General features: G+C 48.7%; 3 protein-coding genes across 4 annotated transcripts; 2 read left to right on the forward strand and 1 right to left on the reverse strand.

Annotated features, from left to right (window-relative positions):
- The first annotated feature begins 1,509 nt into the window (after window positions 1-1,509).
- On the forward strand, window positions 1,510-8,517 carry LOC306837344 (G protein-coupled receptor kinase 5-like). The gene is made up of 16 exons (XM_079364991.1): window positions 1,510-1,584; window positions 3,519-3,608; window positions 3,732-3,844; window positions 4,410-4,487; window positions 4,590-4,687; window positions 4,778-4,870; window positions 5,069-5,132; window positions 5,730-5,870; window positions 6,032-6,222; window positions 6,390-6,427; window positions 6,977-7,066; window positions 7,137-7,345; window positions 7,420-7,557; window positions 7,684-7,821; window positions 7,915-8,046; window positions 8,130-8,517. Exons 1-16 carry the CDS (start codon window positions 1,533-1,535, stop codon window positions 8,208-8,210), a joined length of 1,746 nt encoding a protein of 581 aa, XP_079221117.1. The 5' UTR covers window positions 1,510-1,532; the 3' UTR covers window positions 8,211-8,517.
- Window positions 8,518-9,628: 1,111 nt separating this feature from the next.
- On the reverse strand, window positions 9,629-14,620 carry ash2l (ash2 like, histone lysine methyltransferase complex subunit). 2 transcript variants are annotated; one of them, XM_079364654.1, is made up of 17 exons: window positions 14,521-14,620; window positions 14,069-14,135; window positions 13,711-13,856; window positions 13,543-13,631; window positions 13,371-13,465; window positions 13,109-13,204; window positions 12,934-13,029; window positions 12,781-12,856; window positions 12,652-12,669; window positions 11,746-11,845; window positions 11,285-11,502; window positions 11,036-11,203; window positions 10,740-10,933; window positions 10,381-10,473; window positions 10,198-10,296; window positions 10,053-10,112; window positions 9,629-9,977 (listed from the first exon to the last, which is right to left on the reverse strand). In XM_079364654.1, exons 1-17 carry the CDS (start codon window positions 14,577-14,579, stop codon window positions 9,870-9,872), a joined length of 1,782 nt encoding a protein of 593 aa, XP_079220780.1. In that variant the 5' UTR covers window positions 14,580-14,620; the 3' UTR covers window positions 9,629-9,869. The 2 variants fall into 2 exon arrangements, with proteins under 2 accessions (XP_079220780.1, XP_079220781.1); XM_079364655.1 differs by lacking the exon at window positions 12,652-12,669.
- A 3,059-nt stretch (window positions 14,621-17,679) lies between these two features.
- On the forward strand, window positions 17,680-18,555 carry pnx (posterior neuron-specific homeobox; the record flags this gene model as incomplete). The annotated part of the gene is made up of 2 exons (XM_079363758.1): window positions 17,680-17,966; window positions 18,077-18,555. Exons 1-2 carry the CDS (start codon window positions 17,849-17,851, stop codon window positions 18,553-18,555), a joined length of 597 nt encoding a protein of 198 aa, XP_079219884.1. The 5' UTR covers window positions 17,680-17,848.
- Window positions 18,556-19,442: the final 887 nt, after the last annotated feature.

Here is a 19,442-nt window from a genome sequence, read left to right on the forward strand (position 1 = left end):
GGAGTCCACACGCTGTAGAAAGTTCATGTTTGGTGTCATAACCGTCAGTTTTGAATGCGTAAGAGTTTGACCTCTTTATCTGCCCTCATGAACACTTTCACTTCCTGCAGTCAAAGTTTATATATATATTATATATTATATATATAATATATATATATATATAATATATAAATAATATTTATATATGAGAACATGTTTAGTTTTCTGATCAACCTCTTTTATAATTAAATTATACAGTAAACAGAATCCAGCTGTTTCATAAACACATCCTCCACACTGATAGGCTGTGAGGTGACAGGGCTCCACCCCTAAAGGTCCAGTCAATCCACATCCGGGGCCTGAACCTGGCGTGCACCTTTATTCACGTAAAGTTTGTGATTTATGAAAAAACAAACCAGGATGTAAGTGAACTCTGACCCCGGCGTGCGGAAACACGTGACACACAGTCTGCAGCATGCACACTGATTTCACTAAATATCAAACCTCACGTCATTATATGATCATTAGGATCCACTGTTTTATGCAGTGTGTGTGTGTGTGTGTAGGTGTGTGTGTGTGTGTGTGTGTGTGTGTGTGTGTGTGTGTGTGTGTGTTAAACGGAGGCTGTGCTGGATCTGATGGCTCATTGGCCAATCAGGTGACAAATAGATATAGAATATGCAATGGGATCATCTGTCCACCAGGGGGCAGCATTTACTGTAAACTGAACGACAAAGAAACATCACCTGCATGTTTGATGGGTCAGCTGGAGGTCACACAGCACGTGCAGGTGACCACAAAAAGGTGAATACGTGATTTATGCAAGTCAACAAAAGTTTCACTCCAACTCAGAAGTAATTAAAAAAAAAATCATGTTTATTTTCTAGTCTTCTCCTAACAAATATTCTTATAGCTGACAAAAAAAAGAATTTTAAAATAGTAATGAACTATTTCCAATTAATCTCTCTATTTCAAACCAATACACACCAAGACAAATTCCTCGTGTTTGTAAATCTACTCGGCAGTAAAACCGATTCTGATTCTGGATTCTGAAATAAGGAGAAAAATCTGAACACCTTCAACACTGAAAGTAAATAATGAAATATTATTCCTTCATCTTAAAATGCATTTCTACTGCGGGAAGTTGGTCCCCCGAGACTTTATTTTAGACCACCAAAAGGTTCCTAGAAGGGGGGGTAGTACCCTATGAAAGGACTCTGGAGGCGGGACTCTGGAGGCGGGACTCTGGAGGCGGGACTCTGGAGGCGGGACTCTGGAGGCGGGACTTTCAGCGCTGATGGTTTGTGAGACTCTGTAGACAGGAACTCGTTCAGCAGGTGAGTTCCCGCGTGCCGCCCCGCCTCTGAGCTCAGCGCTGGCAGCACCTGCAGCTCCATTCATCCATGAGTCACCGACCTGACACGACACTCCTCCGAGTCTCGACTCGACCGACTGGACCGTCCGTTCCTGCCCATGAATTCTGATTCCACGACTGTCCGTGTGTGAGTGCTGGATCATCCTGAACAGACGAGGAGGAATCACACGCGCTCTTCATGGAGATTGAAAGCATGGTGGCAAACAGCGCTCTCATTAAAGCCCGAGAAGGTGAGACATCATCATCTACAGGTCGATTATTACCCATCAGTCACAGGAGGTTAACTTCAGAGTACGAGTGATACGAGTGTGCAGACCAGTCAGTGTTTGTCTTTGTGCTGTTATAGAACATTTATAATCAGGATCATTTATTTTAAATAAAAAGGGAGAAACAAACAGCAGCATGAATCAAATATTAACAGGTTGGTCCTAAAATGTCCCTGAAGCAAAGTGTCCTAACTGGGAGTGGACTTTGAGGACCTGCAGGAGGACTAGGAGCGTGTTGGACTCCTCAGCGGAGGAGCAGGCAGGCTGATCACATGTTCAATGAGTGAACTGGCTCGCTCACATTAAAGGTGTGTTTGAGGTGTGGGGGTTTGAAACCCGGCCGGTGAGCCAGCAGTCAAACAAGGACGAACAGATAATAACATGTTTACAATTAAATCCAATTAACAGATAATGACTGTTAAACCACAGCTCTGCTCAGAGGCACAGCATCATCAAAGGTCCCGGTGTGGGACCAGTGCAGGTCCCGGTGTGAGACCGGTGCAGGTCCCGGTGTGAGACCGGTGCAGGTCCCGGTGTGAGACCGGTGCAGGTCCCAGTGGTCTCCATCGTCGTCATGGTAACGCCTCCAGACAGCGACCATACTTAAATATTTTGGGACCGCCCAAATATTCAAATATTCTGGAGAAATGTCAAATAAGAAGTTAAAAACAATCTTCACATCGTCTGTTTTCTTTATTGACGACCAAACGTTGAACACAGATCAATGTTATAGATTATAGATATAGATTAACTAGATGAGACCAAACACACAGCATGTGTACGTGATGAAATGTCTGCACAGATGGAGCCTGGTCACTGAGCAGCAGGGGGCGGGGTTACACCCTGGACTCTGCTGTCAATCAAAGAGCTCCATGAACCAATCACTGATGATTGTTGCTGAAACACTCGTCGCTGCTCGCTGCACGTGTTCGTTTATGACATCATGAGAAACCTGCACCAAGCTGAGGACGTTCAACTGTGTCTGCACTGATTCATTCAAACCATCCGTCCATGTTCTGCCTCTTATCCGGGCCGGGTCACGGGGTCAGCAGTCTAAGCAGAGACCCCGAGGCGTTCCCAGACCAGCAGAGAGACATCGTCTCTCCAGCGTGTCCTGGGTCGTCCCCGAGGCCTCTTCCTGGGGGGACATGCCCGGAACACCTCCCTAGGGAGGCGTCCAGGGGGGATCCGGACCAGAACCACCTCAGCTGACTCCTCTGGATGTGAAGGAGTAACGGCTCTACTCCGAGCTCCTCCCCCTATCTCTAAGGGTGCGCCCAGCCACCCTACGGAGGAAGCCCATTTCAGCCGCTTGTATCGGGATCTCGTTCTTTGGGTCCTGACCCAAAGCTCATGACCACAGGTGAGGGTAGGAACGAAGATCGACCGGTAAATCGAGAGCTTCGCCTTTCGGCTTAGCTCCTTCTTCACCACGACGGACCGATACAGCGACCGCATGACTGCAGACACCGCACCGATCCGTCTGTCGATCTCACGCTCCATCTTCCCCCCCACTCGTGAACAAGACCCCGAGATACTTAAACTCCTCCCCCTCAGGAGTCATTCAAACTCCTGTCACATTTAAAGAGTTGCATCAACAGTCCTCCCTGAGCATCACCTCGGTTCACTCTGCGTCTTCGGTTTCCTGAGTAAACAAAGGAGCTCCAGGAAAGTTCAGCTTCGTGTGATGTAAGTCTGAAAGTAAGTTTCACAGTAATGCCGTCCTTCCTGTCCTCACAGCTAAAAATAACTCTTTCACTGTAGAGCAGCGCACTATTGTCTGAAACCTGACGGGCAGGAGTGCACGTACGCGTGCACGTTGATGACACAGTCGTCCATCTTTGTCCTGGTTTTGTGTTTGACAACATGACGAGCTCAAACAGATCTTCTCTCTGCAGGAGGGGGGAGCAAAGGACGCAGCTGGAAGTGGAAGGAGATGCTTAAATTCCCTCACATCAGTCAGTGTGAGAACCTCGCCATGAAAATAGGTGTGTGTGTGTGTGTGTGTGTGTGTGTGTGTGTGTGTGTGTGTGTGTGTGTGTGTGTGTGTGTGTGTGTTTACAAGGCTGGGATGTGTTTGTGATCTAACGTCATGTTTGATTCCTCCACAGAGAGAGATTACTACAGTCTGTGTGTGAAGCAGCCGATTGGAAAGAAACTGTTTCAGCTCTTCTGTCGGAGCCGCCCTGAACTACAGAACTACATTTCCCTGCAGGACGCTCTGGTACTCTTTAACATGTGGGGTCACTTCATTTAAACATCATTCATGCTGACCATCCCTGCTTCTTGATTTCTAAACAACACCAACAAAGTTAATAGTTCGAATCTAAAAGGGTTAAAGTCAGAGTCGCTCATTTCCTCCTGATCCACTTTGTCAGATTCAGGTTCAAACTGTCTTTAGCTCCTGACAGACATTAATAACTCAGGTTCTCTGAAAAAGGAACAAAGTAAATCCATCGTCTGTATCAGTTTGTAAGTCTGTAAAAACTTCAACCAATGTCTGCCACGAGGTACCAATCTGATGAACCAATCACAGGCCTCCCTGTCTCCCTGCTCTCTGATGAACCAATCACAGGCCTCCCTGTCTCCCTGCTCTCTGATGAACCAATCACAGGCCTCCCTGTCTCCCTGCTCTCTGATGAACCAATCACAGCCTCCCTGTCTCCCTGCTCTCTGATGAACCAATCACAGGCCTCCCTGTCTCCCTGCTCTCTGATGAACCAATCACAGGCCTCCCTGTCTCCCTGCTCTCTGATGAACCAATCACAGCCTCCCTTTGTCTCCTTTAGGACGTCTTCGAGACGAAGTCAGATGAAGAGAGAAGAGATTTTGGTTACAGCATCATTCAGAGATTCTTCGTCAGCCAGGTGTGTAAATGAAGTGCACATGTGATGTATGGGAACACACCTGCATGTTTACACACCTGCATGTTTACACACCTGCATGTTTACACACCTGTCTGTCTTCAGGCCATACAGTATGTGTCCGGCATGGACAAGCACCAACACAGCTCCATACAACATCTGGAGCTGGAGCTCTGCGGGGATGTTTTCCGTGATGTCATCGAGTAAGTCCACGTGTGCGTTCTGTCATACATGATGAAGCTTCATACATGACGTCATGTTCACTCACTCACCTCTTTCACCTGTGCACTCAGAGAGCTACACAAGTTCCTGAGCGTGGAGCCCTTCATCCAGTACCAGGAGAGCATGTTCTTCGACCGCTTCCTGCAGTGGAAGATGTTGGAGAGGTCAGTGTGTGTGTGTGTGTGTGTGTGTGTGTGTGTGTGTGTGTGTGCGTGTGCGTGCTCTGACGTGTGTCTTGAGGAAGTGAGACTCTAAAATCACACGCTGTACGCTCTGATGGCTGGATAGCTGGTTTATCTGCTCTGTTGGCTCGGCGCCACGTTAACCTGCGAGCCTGAAACTGTTTCCTGTTTGTGTTGAAGGCAGCCCGTCACCAAGCAGACGTTCCGACAGTACCGGCTGCTGGGGAAAGGAGGCTTCGGAGAGGTGAGGCTGCAGCTCACAGTCACATGATCCCATCAATGAAAACATGAATATCATTCAGATGGATGTTTTGATGTTTCAGATCGAGCGATGTGCTCGGTGGTAACGAAGCGTTCCGATGAAAACAAGGATAAGGAGAAACATGCGGAAATGATGCTTAAAAAAACAGATACAATCAGAAGGAATCAAATGCAGCTCAGTCTGAACGGACCTGGGTTGGGAAGCGGAGGGTCATCGGTTCAAGTCCCACTTAATAGGGACTTTATATGGAAGTTGTTCTAGTAGCTGGAGAGGTGCACTTCCTGAGTACTGCCCTTAAGCAAGGCACTGAACCACAGATCTCCTCTGGTGCTCCCCCTGTGTGACATGTCTCCACTCACACATGTTCACAAGTCCTGTTTGTGTGTAAAGCAGAATTTTCCTCAGAGATGAACAATAAGAAAAAATCAAAAATCAATCAAGGGAACAAGAATCCATCTCAGTGACGTCACCGGCTGAATAAAACAAACGTGTTTCAGTCGTGTTGTGGCGCTCACCTGGGGGGGGGAGGGGGGGGAGATCCATCACAGCGTTCACACATGTCTCCTGCTCGCTCTGCAGGTGTGGGCTTGTCAGTCTCGGGCGACAGGGATGATGTACGCCTGCAAAAAGCTGGAGAAGACCCACGTGAAGAAGAGGCGAGGAGAAGGCATGGCGCTCAACGAGAAGCAGATCCTGGAGGGGCTGAACAGCCGCTTCGTGGTGAGAAAACCAAAGACCATTAAGTGCACGACCGCACGTGTGACGCTCACCTGGTCATCTAACAACACACTTTATTTATTTATTTTTTAACATGTTCAGCTGTTGCTAATCAAAAATACAATCTGCGTTTTGAACACCGATCGTCTTCTGTTTCCATCCAGGTGAATCTGGCGTACGCCTACAAGACGAAGCACGCCCTCTGCATGGTTCTGACCATGATGAGCGGCGGAGACTTAAAGTTTCACATCTACAACATCGGCGAGCCCGGCCTGGACAAACGCAGAGTCCGGTTCTACGCTGCGGAGGTGTGCTGCGGTTTGATCCACCTGCACCGGGAGTCCATCGTTTACAGGTGAGGGGAGCCAAGTTGGATCCATGAATGAAAACATCATAAAAGCTTTTTGGCACTTTGTGCATTCAAACCTGTCAAATCAGTTCCCAGGGTAAAAATAGAAATGAAAATTTCCCTGCACGTCACTCCTCTGTGGACCGGAATCATCTGCTGTTTTTCTTTTCCAGGGATCTGAAGCCAGAAAACATTCTGCTCGATGACAACGGTATGTACGGCGTGCTTGTTTGTGATCATTTGCAGGCCGGGAGAGGCGGCTCACATTCCAGCCTGCAGGCAGATCATGATGAAAGTGCTTCCTGTAGCCCACGTAGAGTCTCTATTTTTAGCCTGAATGATTGATCAGATAGCACTCGGACTTCAGCCAATCAGACGCCCTCCACGCAGGTGTACCTTTCCCAAGAAGGTTATAGTGTCACCGTTTGTGACTGGGGCACAGACAGGTGGAGGAAGTGACAAACCCGTGGCACTCAGGTGTGGTGACGTCTATTTTAAGAAGCCTGTGCACCTGTTTCTACATTCCTGGCTGCTCCTTTGCAGACCTGGATCCACCTTTCTTGTTTCACAAGCCTTCGCTAATTGTGCAGAGATTACAGGTTGGAGTGCGCGCATGGTTTCTGGATTAGCTCCAGCAGCAACTCCTCCGGGGGGGGGGGGGGGGGGGGGGGGGAGCAGGAAACGTTTGAGTAAAGTACAACAAGCAAAGACAAATATGAGAAAGCAGTTCTGTGATTGTTTGTGATATTGGTTTTGTTAGGACACATCCGCATCTCGGACCTGGGCCTGGCGATGAGGCTGTCTGAGCGGAGCGTGGTGCGGGGTCGGGTGGGAACACTGGGATACATGGGTATGTATGAGTACCATCCGCTCCATCACGAAGCAGAGCAGGGGGTTTGATTGAGCCCGTTTGCTTTCAGCTCCTGAGGTGATCCGACAGAAGCACTACGGGCTGAGCGTGGACTGGTGGGGCCTCGGCTGTCTCATCTACGAGATGACGGCGGGTCAGCCTCCGTTCAGAACCCGAGGGGAACATCCCAAACACTCCGATATGGAGAGACGCATCGAGACCGAGACCGAGGAGTACTCGGACAAGTTCGGCAAAGCCGTGAAAAACATCTGCTCCTCGGTGAGCGCAGCTTCAGAACTGGACGCACGCCTTGAACCTTCGGAGAGATGATAACTCGTGTTTTTGTGTCGCAGCTGCTGAAGAAGGATCCCAAAGAGCGGCTGGGCTGCGGCGGTCTGGGAGGCCGAGAGGTTCAGTCACATCGCTTCTTTAAGAAGATGAACTTCAGGATGCTGGAGGCCGGACTCGTCCAGCCTCCCTTCAAACCTGATGTGAGCACTGACTGCACTCTTCCTTTAAACACAACAATTATCCTCCTGCAGGGAACTCGCAGTCAACATCTGTGTGTGTGTGTGTGTGTGTGTGTGTGTGTGTGTGTGTGTGTGTGTGTGTTTCAGCCCAGACAGGTGTACTGCAGCGACGTGCAGGACATCGAGGAGTTCTCCACAGTGAAGGGAGTCACTCTGGACGAGAAAGACTCGGACTTCTACTCCAAGTTTGACACGGGCAGCGTCCCCATCACCTGGCAGAACGAGGTTCGATTATTCACACGCCAAAGATTCAGAGTCCAGGTTTCATTCTAAGAGTCTCACACCTACTCCTCCTCTTCCTCCTCCTTCCTCCTCCAGGTGATAGAAACTGGATGTTTCAAAGAGCTGAACGTTTTCGGACCTGAAGGAACTCGTTCTCAAGACCTGGACCGGTCCCAGATGCCTGAGAGTCCCAAACGCAGCTTTCTGGACCGGATCTTCCGCAGACACGTGCGAACACGGTTTCTATCCAACAGGTTGTTTTGTTGTTGATTATGAATAAATTAATAATGACGTCTTTTTGTGTCCCGCAGCTTCCTTCAGACGAGGCCAGAGAGAGCTTGGTTTCCGGTGAGACCTACATGAGTTCAGGACGGCTCAGCACCACCCTCTAGTGGCCGTTACAGCAAAGAGACTTTAAAGACTAAAATAAAAAAACATCAACTGGAGCAGCGAAAGGCAGAAAGAAAAAATGTCTTTCTCTCAAACGGGAGCATAGCACTTATTTTTTATTTGTATCTTGTCCGTTGAACCGATAAATGTTGGAGATGCTTTTGAAACATGGAGAGAGGTTAGAACGCAGAAAGCTTTACAGACCCATGCAGAGCTGGCTAAACACTGAAGCTACAGTGTCCACCACATGCAGAGCTGGCTAAACGCTGAAGCTACAGTGTCCACCACATGCAGAGCTGGCTAAACACTGAAGCTACAGTGTCCACCACATGCAGAGCTGGCTAAACGCTGAAGCTACAGTGTCCACCACATGCAGAGCTGGCTAAACGCTGAAGCTACAGTGTCCACCACATGCAGAGCTGGCTAAACACTGAAGCTACAGTGTCCACCACATGCAGAGCTGGCTAAACGCTGAAGCTACAGTGTCCACCACATGCAGAGCTGGCTAAACGCTGAAGCTACAGTGTCCACCACATGCAGAGCTGGCTAAACGCTGAAGCTACAGTGTCCACCACATGCAGAGCTGGCTAAACACTGAAGCTACAGTGTCCACCACATGCAGAGCTGTGTGAGAGGAGGGGGGAGCCAGCTCTCTGTGATGTTTAGATTTTAGACTGCAGTACTCATTTTAAACACTAGGGGGCAGAGTGACAGACTGCTCCTTTAAATGGAAAAGATACAAATAAATTTTTGACGTGATTTCAAACCGTAGTTTAACTTTAGGAAGAGGACAAACGTGTGTAAATAAAATCTGTAAATAAATTCATTTTTCTGACACGTTTTGTCTCCTCTGTGTTTTTGAAGGTTGGTCAAGGACGTGACGTTTAGATTTAAAGACAACGACTCAAGTTTCACTTTGTCCATGAAGCGTTTTTTTTTATTACTGAACCCAGAGTATAAAACAGTTAATAACTAACACACACATGTAAAACACACAAAATAAGAAACAGACTGCAGGGTCAGCGCTCGGCCGGGCTGCGACGTCACGCAGAGAAACATCACAGGTCTCAACGTGCATGTCCAAGCAGAGCGCCGTGAAAGAAAGAACGAGATTCCATCGATTTATTTTCAGTCAGGAATGTGAACTTCAAACCTGCAAACTAATTTGACAGTTTTGGGAAGGGTCATGAAAAAGGCTTTAATGGCTGCGACAACCTTTAAGGGAAATAATGCCCCGTCAAAGTGCATCCACAGGAAACTGTTGTTTTTGTCTTAAGTGTCTGACAACAGCGAGAGAGAGAGAGCGAGAGAGCGAGCGAGAGAGAGCGAGAGAGCGAGCGAGAGAGAGCGAGAGAGAGAGCGAGAGAGAGCGAGAGAGAGAGTTTGTGGAGCCTCGCTGAGTCGAGCACACGAGACAACTCGGTGATTTTATGCGTAGAGTAACTGTCAGCTCGTATCTGAGCGTAAAGAGCAGGAAGTGAAACGACTGTTTCCTGTTTGACTAAAAGCTCGCTCTCTCTGTCGGGATGTTGATGATGTCAGACACTTAGAAAAGCGATCGGAGCGCGAGGATTAAACGGATCGAGCACAGGGTTTCCTTTTGTCGGCGCTTTGTTGACGGTGGAACCATATGTTGACTGCGAGCTGGTTGTGAGGCGTGCTTATCCCTCCCATGGCGGGCTGCGCCGTCCGTCCACGTCCGTCTCCACGTGGTACAGCATGTCGGCCAGCGTGTGCTCGATCACGGCGCCCCAGCCCATGTCGCTCATCTGAAACAAACCAACAGCAGGTTAACAAGGCGCCACGTCTGATTGGTCGTTGGGAGTCTTTGAAGGCGTTCTCACCGGCTGGTACTTCAGGTCCTTCGGAGGGTGTTTGAAGTGTGGCCCGAAGTTGACCGACACCTGAAGAGAGAAGGAAAGTTCAGACAGGAAGCTGTCACACTCGCCCCGCAGGGGGAGAGAGAGAGAGAGGAAACGCCTCACTCACCTGGCAGCTCTTGTAGAGTGAGATGGCGGGGAAGTAGAGGCCTTCAAACAGGTTCTCGTAGGCGACGCCTTGGCTCACGCCGTTTTTAAAGAAGATCATCTGAAACACAGGATGGAATCAAATCACAGCCAATCAGCAGCGAGCTTTCTGATTGGCTCTTGGTTTGGGGGCGGGATCACTCACCCTGCTGGGCGGCATCACTTTGAGACTTTTTTCTGCTTTGTCCACGTAATCCTTCTCCTCGAAGTACAGGTAGCTCTTAAACTTGATCAGCGCCTGAGGAGGAGACCGAGAACAGTTTTCAGCTCTGATACAGTTCATGCTGAAATCAAAACGACTCGGTCGCCACGGCAACAGAAACGGACAACCGAGAGGTCGGGTCAAAAATGCAGACAAACTCCTGCACGTAGCAGCTTCTGTGAATTGATCGGTTTTTGGTTTTGAACCTCGACAACCCTCCAGAAACCTCTTCAGCGTAACGTGTGTACGTGTGTGTGTGTGTGTGTGTGTGTGTGTGTTCCTGCTCGAGTCTCGGCCGGTACCTTGTCCTTGTACGTATCGGGCAGAGCCTTGGCGGTCTCTGTGGCGTCGGGCAGCTCGATGAAGAAGCCCAGCGTGTCTCCCTGGCCGTATCCAGACGAGTAATGTTTTCCTATCGACTGGTGGAAGCGGGTTCCCTTCTTGCTGCGCCACGAGTAGCTGAACTTGTCGTAACCCAGAGGCGCCTGAAGGTTACCTGAAAGAGGAAAACACGTCCAACGTGAATAAAAACTAAACAAAGAGAGAGAGAGAGAGAGAGAGAGAGAGAGAAGTGTTTGGAGCAGAGCGGGCGACTGACCGAGCGGCTGAGACCAGCCGAGTCTGGCTGCCGTATCAGGCGGCATGTCGTCAACGGACACCTCAAAGTACCAGGACCCCTTCCTCACGCCGTGAGACGCTCGCACCATGGAGTAACCTTTCTCCCCGGTCACGGTCAGCCGGTCGTCCGAGATCTTCAGCTGCGGCGCTGAAACGTCAACAATCATTACTCGAGATCCTCTGACAGGTTAAACTGTGTCTCTGAGACGCGCTGTGATTGGCCGCTCACCTCTGTCGTGCAGGGCGAGCAGCACCCTCTCGTACAGGCACGCTCGGTACAGATCTCCAGGGATGGGTTTCCCGGCCCAGCAGTCCAGCTCCAGCTTCTCCGGGTCTGGAGCGTGAGGGTCCGGTTCTGCCAGGATGTACCGGTACCCGTCTTTGTTAAAGGGGTGCTCCAGCGGGTAACCGTGAGGAGGCAGGCGCTGAGCCGAGAACAGAGGGTCGCTGCGGACAGAACACGGTCAGAATGGGCTTCATCCCAAGAGTGTGTGTGTGTGTGTGTGTGTGTGTGTGTGTGTGTGTGTGTGTGTGTGTGTGTGTGTGTGTGTGTGTGTGTGTGTGTGTGTGTGTGTGTGTGTGTGTGTGTGTGTGTGTGTGTGTGTGTGTGTGTGTGTGTGTGTGTGTGTGTGTGTGTGTGTGTGCGTGTGTGTGCGTGTGTGTGTGTGTGCGCACCCACAGCTCTCTCACCTTCTGGTTCTCTTGGTGGCGCCCGCTGCAGCGCCCTCCTGCTGCTGCTGTTGTTTACGTTTGGCTCCTCTTCCTTTTCCCGGACCGGGAGCCAGAGCGCCTTAAAAAAACACCAGAGACATTTTACTACTGAACAAATCATACACCTACACACACACACACTATAGACTCTACAGGTGAAACTGTCCTCTTAAGTCTTTGTTAAAACATGATTACAGGACAGCATACTGCCCCCTGGTGGTAACTGAGGCGATGACGTGACTCCACATGAAGAATCTGACAGCAAGAGGAGTTCAGTCACATCTTTCTAAACTGTTTGACCCCGAAGAACTCGTTTAAGATCACACACACACACACACACACACACACACACACACACACACACACACACACACACACACACACACACACACACACACACACACACACACACACACACACACACACACACACACACACACACACACACACACACACACACACACGGTTATTAAGCGAGCACAGGGACACAGCAGGAACAGAAAGGCAGGAATTAGTCGCAGGGCAGGATTATAAATCTGATCCTGATCGATCCGTCTTTTATAAACACTCAATTCAAGGAGGAAGGTGGCGGGATCGTCTCGGTAACGCTGTCACAAAGCCATCAGCAGCAAGCAGCGGAGACGAGAAGGAGGCGTTGACTGCTTTAAAGGGAGGGGGGGGGCACCAAACAGATGCAGAGAGCAGACAGGGAGGTGACAGCCGGACGTGGATGAAGTTGCCCACAAAAAGGGTTTTTTTTTTTTTTTTTTTTTTAATTGAAGATGAGGTTTTTGTTTTTGAGTTGTGGGTCAACTTCTATCCAGAGGGTTACAAGACACAAAAACACACGGGTCAGCTGCGGACGCCAAAATACCAAATATTCACCTGAGAAGGAAGATCCACCTGGAACACAAAACGACCACGGTCACATCACATTTCACATGCCCTGACTTTAACTTTCACTCTCCTCTTCTTGGACTTTCTTCCTTCAGAATATGAGGAGTTTGAGTTTACCGTTCAGCCCGCCTGCAGTGGGAGCCGCCGTCGTCTGTTTCTGTGCGTCGTAGGACGGTCCGATGGTTCCCAGGTCCTGCAGGAGACAGACAGACAACCATCAAACCAACTGTGCAGCCTTTCTGTCCATCAGCTGGAGGAGGGGAGGAGTACCTGATCCAGGAGGCCAAACTTGGGGTACTCCTCCTCTGGGTCTTTACTGCCGGGGTCCGGGTGCTCCTTCACCAGGAACACGTCTCGCTCTTTGCTCTGGTTAAACAAAACAACGTCACAGAATCACAATCAGCTTCCTTAGACGAGGCACCGTCGCTGCAGACGGGCGACCTACCATCGTCTTCACGATGTTGTTGGGCCAGGTGAGCTTCCCCGGTCTCTGCCGAGTCGTCATGCACTCCCAGTACTTGTCGATGAAGGGTATGATGTCCTGCAGGGAGACATTTAGCAATCAGGATCAAACACGGAGTGACTCGACGTCTTTGTGTCTCGTCTTCTCGATGTTTTTCAGGCGCCGACTTTCATTTACACACATCGCCACAGTGAATTTATCATCCAATGATGGACGCTGTTTTTCCAGAACACCGTACACCGACCTTGTCTTTGGAGAACATCGTCTTCGGGTGCTCGTCCTGCGTTCTGGAGCGCCACGTCAGGTTAGCGAGAGCCGTGAGACACATCTCCTTCAGGTCTGAAACAGAAGAAGAAGAAGTTCAGGTTGGACGTTTTGATTGAGCTGCATGTTTTAAGGTGAGCGCAGACACCTACTCGCTTGTTTCCTGAGGAAATACGTGTTGCCGCTGTGATGGCAGACGTTGCAGTGAAACACGTAGTTGGTCATGAAGGGGAGACACGTCCTGCAGGAGGAGAAGAGAGAACTGTAAGTACTGTTGTGTTTCAGCTGACGTTTCACTGACTGTCCGACAGGGGACGTACGCGGTGTCGATGCCGAACGTGTCTGCGGTGAACCACTTCATGCACAGAGCGCACTGCAGCTCCACCTCTCCCAGCTGCCTGCCGCTCTCCTCGTCGCCCGACCCGGTCAGAGCGTCCGCAGCCTCGGAGCCTTCGCCCGCTGTTTCCTGTCAAAGAGAGAAAAACAGCACCATTTAAAATCCTCAATGATGTGTTACATGTGTGCATATAAGACAGGGGTGTGTGTGTGTGTGTCTGAGACAGGAACAAGAATATAACAGCGTCACTAAACTGACTGCAGATGTCTGATGACGTGATGACCTCTGAGAGCAGTTTCAGCACTTTAGAAGAAGAAACAGATCAAATGTGATAAAGTTACCATTCCCTCTTTGCCGTTTGATGATTCGGTGTCCATGCTGGTCGGTAGTTCCCCAAATGCAGCGTCCCTGAAAGTCAACAGAGAGACTCTTTTCATTTAAATCCTCCAGACACAAAAACCAGCCGGCCGTGAAGGCAACATTACAGCTCAGTGATTTATAAGGATGTAAAGCAGGTTTAAATTGTCTTTTATAAAGTTATTAATCATGCGGACTGAGAGGGAAACATTGAATATAAACATAAGTTAATATTTTGATTCATTTCTGTTTTTCTCTGCTTAAATCTGCAGTTTGTCTGAAATGTCAGAGAGCTAAGCTAGCTAGCTCGGTGGCTAACAGAACCGTGCTAACAGCTTAAGTAAAAACGTTATTTCTTTTATTTCTTCAGCGAACATTTAGAACATCATCCCGAAGGTTTGCACAGATTAAATTAACTCATAAAAATGAGTCGTACCCCTCTCCGGTCTCCGGTTCGGTCGTAGCTGTGCTGCCCGCCTCTCCTTCGGACGCCATGTTTTCAAATCAATGAAAACAAAAGATATCGCGAGATTCCGTGGGAGCTGAGATTTCCGGTTTGCAGACGTTGCTCAGCTCAGCAGCGACACCACAGGTTGAAAGGTTGAACTGCATTCATTTATTAACATACAAGAGACCGTTTGTTTCTTCTTCACTTTGACCCTGAATATCAACCGATGTTTAAATAAATATAATTATTTAAAAATTGTTATTAAGACGATCTTACAGTGACATAGTATTTTAAATATATTTTATTGTGTAAAAGTGTGGACAAGTACAAGTGTTAGATAATACAAACAACAAGCATGCAGGGAGAAGTGTTGGAAGACAACAAAATACTGACTAATATACAAGAGGAGACTTGAAAAGACAATAAACAAAGGCGTAACGAAACAGAAATGTATTCAATGTTTTAAAAAGTCAGAGTATTAAGAATAACAAGAGAGAGAGAAAACAAAATATCTGCAGTTATTTACGAGTGTGAAAATATTTTCTGATCTTCAAATTCTCCACTAAAAATGTTATAAATCGAAGCCCGTCTGGACTCAGGGAGGGGAGTTCTCTCTCGTTTGGCCCTGACATTAACATCCTGCACACATCGAGTGTTTGGATGTGCTAATGTTCTCAACATTTCCATTCAGAGTTTGCAGAGTAAACAGGATCATAAAAACGCTTTGTGATGACACGAGACCACCCCTCGCACCTTCCGAAAGTCCGACAGCGTTTTAAAGTTTGTGGCGGCCGTTCAGCTCCTGTAAAAGACGAGTCGAGCACAAAAGCAAAGTGTGCCAGCAGACATTCACAAAGAGCAGGGGAACGCTGAGAGCACCCCCGGGTGTCGCAGTAAAGGCCTCAAAGCCTTTGTAAGGAGGATAATAGTCGTGTCTTCTCCTCCTCTTTCCTCCTGCCGAGCGAGCAGACACATCTGTGATGAAGTTCTGAGGAGGTGGAGGAAGGACATCTTTGTTTCTGACTTCTTCTCACTTTGATTTCAGATTGAGATTTTTTGTACTTTTGTCTCATATTTCTGTTCAGTTTCATCTTTCAGTTTTTCCGTGTTTGATATGAAACTGGCTCCTTCTCTTGTCCCAAACCAGTCTCTGTTTCCTCTCTCAGTCAGTGTGATCCGTCGCTGTGGACTCATGCAGCTTGTGTCTCAGTGGCTTTCAGATGTGTTGTTTCAGATTTCCAGGTTTCTGGAACAAGCTGGACTTTGTTTCTGTTACTGTCGACCCTCCTGAATAGACTCTACATTCACACTGGGCATACCGTACACATTCTGTTCGTTTGACTCGAGTGAGTGCTGCTACACTTCCTGTCACAGTTGGCCGAGGTTTGCTTCATCATGCTACAGATGCTCGTACAGGAGCACAGGAACAGGTATGCTGGTCGGAGGCAAAGGTCAAGGGTCAACTGGAAATGTGGGCAGGGGGAATATTCAGAGGCAGACGGATCAAACCCACAAACTCATCGTGACGTGATGATGCATGGACAAGAGAGAACTGTGCTCAGACCTGGTTGGACCTGGAGCAATGTTGAGTACAGGTCTGCAGGGGACTGGACTGTGACGGTACTGTAGAGGGGACGGTCGTACTGGACGACTGGGCCGAGTGTGCGAGCCTGTAAGGCCACACAGGGTCAGAACCCGAGACCAAAAGAGCCCTTCAGGTGAATTCTGTTTTAAACACCTGTTGCAAGGAGAGTCCATGTTCAGTTTGTGTTGGAGTTTCTGTCTCCATCATTTCTTCATCATCCCCCCCCCTCAGTGTTCCCCCCGTCCTGCTGAACAAAGCTCGGGGTCAGAGCGGGTCAAACCTACTGGTGACATCTGCTAATTGTCCTGATGGTCCGGCCTCTCGGCTCGGCTCAATACCAGCCGCTCTGCAGGAGTCTGCACTGCGACAGCTGCCTCCACAGGATCTCTGACCCCCCCCCAGGACCCTCCTTACCCCCCGTTACCCTGAGAGGAACACTCACGGTGCCTATTCAGAAACTATAGGTGATAATGTGGGTTTAAAGATGGGACTGTTACAGGAATTGTGGAGTTAATGAAGCGATTTGAGGCGATGAAACGGAGCTGCCAGCGACGCATGAACACTCAACAACGAGGCGTGAAGAAGAAGAAGAACAATATGAGAGCTCATCATGTATATGAGACTGTTTGAGCTCCGACATGCTCTGCAGGTCAGGACGTGGTTTCAGACGTCTGTCAGTTACTGGAGGTTAAAGAGGCTTTTCAAGAATAAACTTCTATATTCATTTATTTAAGTGACCACTTTGATGTTCAGAGGAGAGAAATGATCCGATTCAGAAGCTGACCCAGCGGGCCGGGGCGTCGACACGGACTATGTGGAAATTGTGGTTTAGTGTATGTTTTAGGACGGCTTGTGATCGACCTACTGATCCACGTTCCACCGGGCCGACGAATCACATCGGGATTTTTATGACGTCGTCCATAACATGCTTAGTTGTTGCTGCTGTTTGTTTTTTGATCTGATGGACAAAGCAAATACAGGAAGTCAGAATGAACATCAACTGTCAAAACAGAGACAAGTGGACAAAATCATGCAAATAAAAGAAACAGGAAAGACACAACAGGAAGTTTGATGCTGCATTCATTAACACTTAAACCCAGAGGACGTGTGCACGAGTTAGGCATTGCTAAGTGCTGTTTGTTCCCTTTATTGTGGTGCAACAATAACATTTAAATGCTGCAGGTGAAATTATTAACAAGTGCTCTTCAGTGCAGTCTGCAGGGGTCACATGACCTCTCATAAACGTGTTAGTGGCTTCTAATTAAACCCCAGTGCTTTGTGGGGACTCTGCTGCTCTCCAAAGGGACAAATGTCACTTTAGAAACCTGAGACACAAGAGAAGGAACAACTTTCCCTTTGATGACTGACTCCATCAATTAGCATCACAAGAGGCGTTCACGTGTCCGACCAGCGGAAAATCCAGCTTTGGCAAATACTGACACGAAGCAGCACAAAGCAGAACACGGAGGAGCAGAAAGGGGGCACATTTCAACCACATGCCCGGCCATAAATAACCGGTGACACTCCCCCCCCCCCCCATCCCCTGCTCAGCGCGCGCATTTACATTTTGGAGTGTCCACGCGGGGGTCCCACGGGGCCGGAGCGTGTCTGCCTGCGATTGTTCGTGGGTCACTTTGAAATGAAATGTAAATGTGGAGAGGCTGAGGGTATAAAGCGTGGAGGAGAGCGGACCCTCACACACACTGAGGACCTGAGAGCTGATCCACGGAGATGCAGCCCGCACACAAACACCCCGCGTGCCACAGGACGCCGTTTTCCGTGGAGGACATCCTGGATCCGACCAAGTTCACCGGGAGGAGAAGCTGCGTGGAGGATGCAGAGACAACAGGTGAGAATCAGACTTTTAAAGGAATTTAGATACATGCTAAAGAGAACGGATTATGAGCTCACCTTTATGTTTCTGTAGGTTCATATTTGTGATTTTCTGTTCCCTCTCAGGAGCGTTTCCTCCGAGACTTGAATCCAGAAAGGAGCTTCATCCTCCTGCAGGTGGGAGCAGCGACTGTGAGGAGGAGGAGGAGGAGGTGGAAGAAGAGACTTCGTGCTCAGGGAAATCCAAAGCCAAACGACGCCGGGTCCGCACCGCCTTCACGCTGCAGCAGCTGCAGGTCCTCGAGCGCAGCTTCCACAGGTGTCACTACCTGTCGGTGCTGGAGCGGCACGCCATCGCGTCCGCGCTGCGCCTCTCAGAGACCCAGGTGAAGATCTGGTTCCAGAACAGACGCACAAAGTGGAAGAAGGAGCAGCAGCAGCAGGGGGTGGAGGCCGAGGAGGAGCAGACCTTCACTTCTTCTTCTTCATCATCCTTCTCTCCTCCTCTGTGCTCCTCGCTCACCTTCACTCCTCTGTTCTGCCAGCCGCGTGCTCCGCTGCGCGTCTTCACGCCGCTGCTGCCGTATCCACGTTTTTACGCATGACGTGTAAATCTACAGACTATGAGACAGAGATGTGCCAAACAGGACTGAGATCTAAACAGAAAATATTTTCTTATATAATTATGCAATAATTTATTTTGATAAACTTTTTTTTAATGTTGTTGTTTGATCCTTTAATATATTGAACTTATATCTACTTTACTGAGGCAGCCAAACGTCTCTTTTGAATTTCCCTTGGGATCAATAAAGTATCTATCTATCTATCTATCTATCTATCTATCTATCTATCTATCTATCTATCTATCTATCTATCTATCTATCTATCTATATCTATCTTTAAACCTCAAACAGACAACAGCTCATATAAATAATAAGCTGCTGAGTACATGTGCATATATCTCCTAATGCATTGAATAAAGTTTGTTTTTTTAAACTCCTGACTTGTGATTTAAAACTAACAGGACCATGTGGTCTGATTCTGAGGCTGGGAGAAAGACTGTTTCATGTTTCAGCCCTTGAAGCCAACACAAACAACCCCCCCACCTCCCACACACACACACACACACACACACACACCCCCCCCCCCCACACACACACACACACACACGCGTTCTTAATCCTTAAAAGAATTTCCTGAAGAAAATAAAGATCTATATTTGCTAAAACAGCCAGACAGATTTTGTTTTTAGAAACGTTGAGTGTCAGAAGGTGAATCAGCACGCCACTCGTGAGTCATCGTGTCCATGAAACGACCAACAACAGCTGCGTCACCTCATCTGGGACCAGATCCACACCAGAACTTTGGATGCTCGGTCTCTGCTCGACACCATCAGCTGGGTTTGATCATGTACTCCATTGTTTCCGTCAAAGGTTGACTCAGCTCTCCTGCTTGTGTGTGTGTGTGTGTGTGTGTGTGTGTGTGTGTGTGT

Source organism: Symphodus melops (assembly GCF_947650265.1).
Source record: "Symphodus melops genome assembly, chromosome: 16".
NCBI classification, from domain to species: domain Eukaryota; kingdom Metazoa; phylum Chordata; class Actinopteri; order Labriformes; family Labridae; genus Symphodus; species Symphodus melops.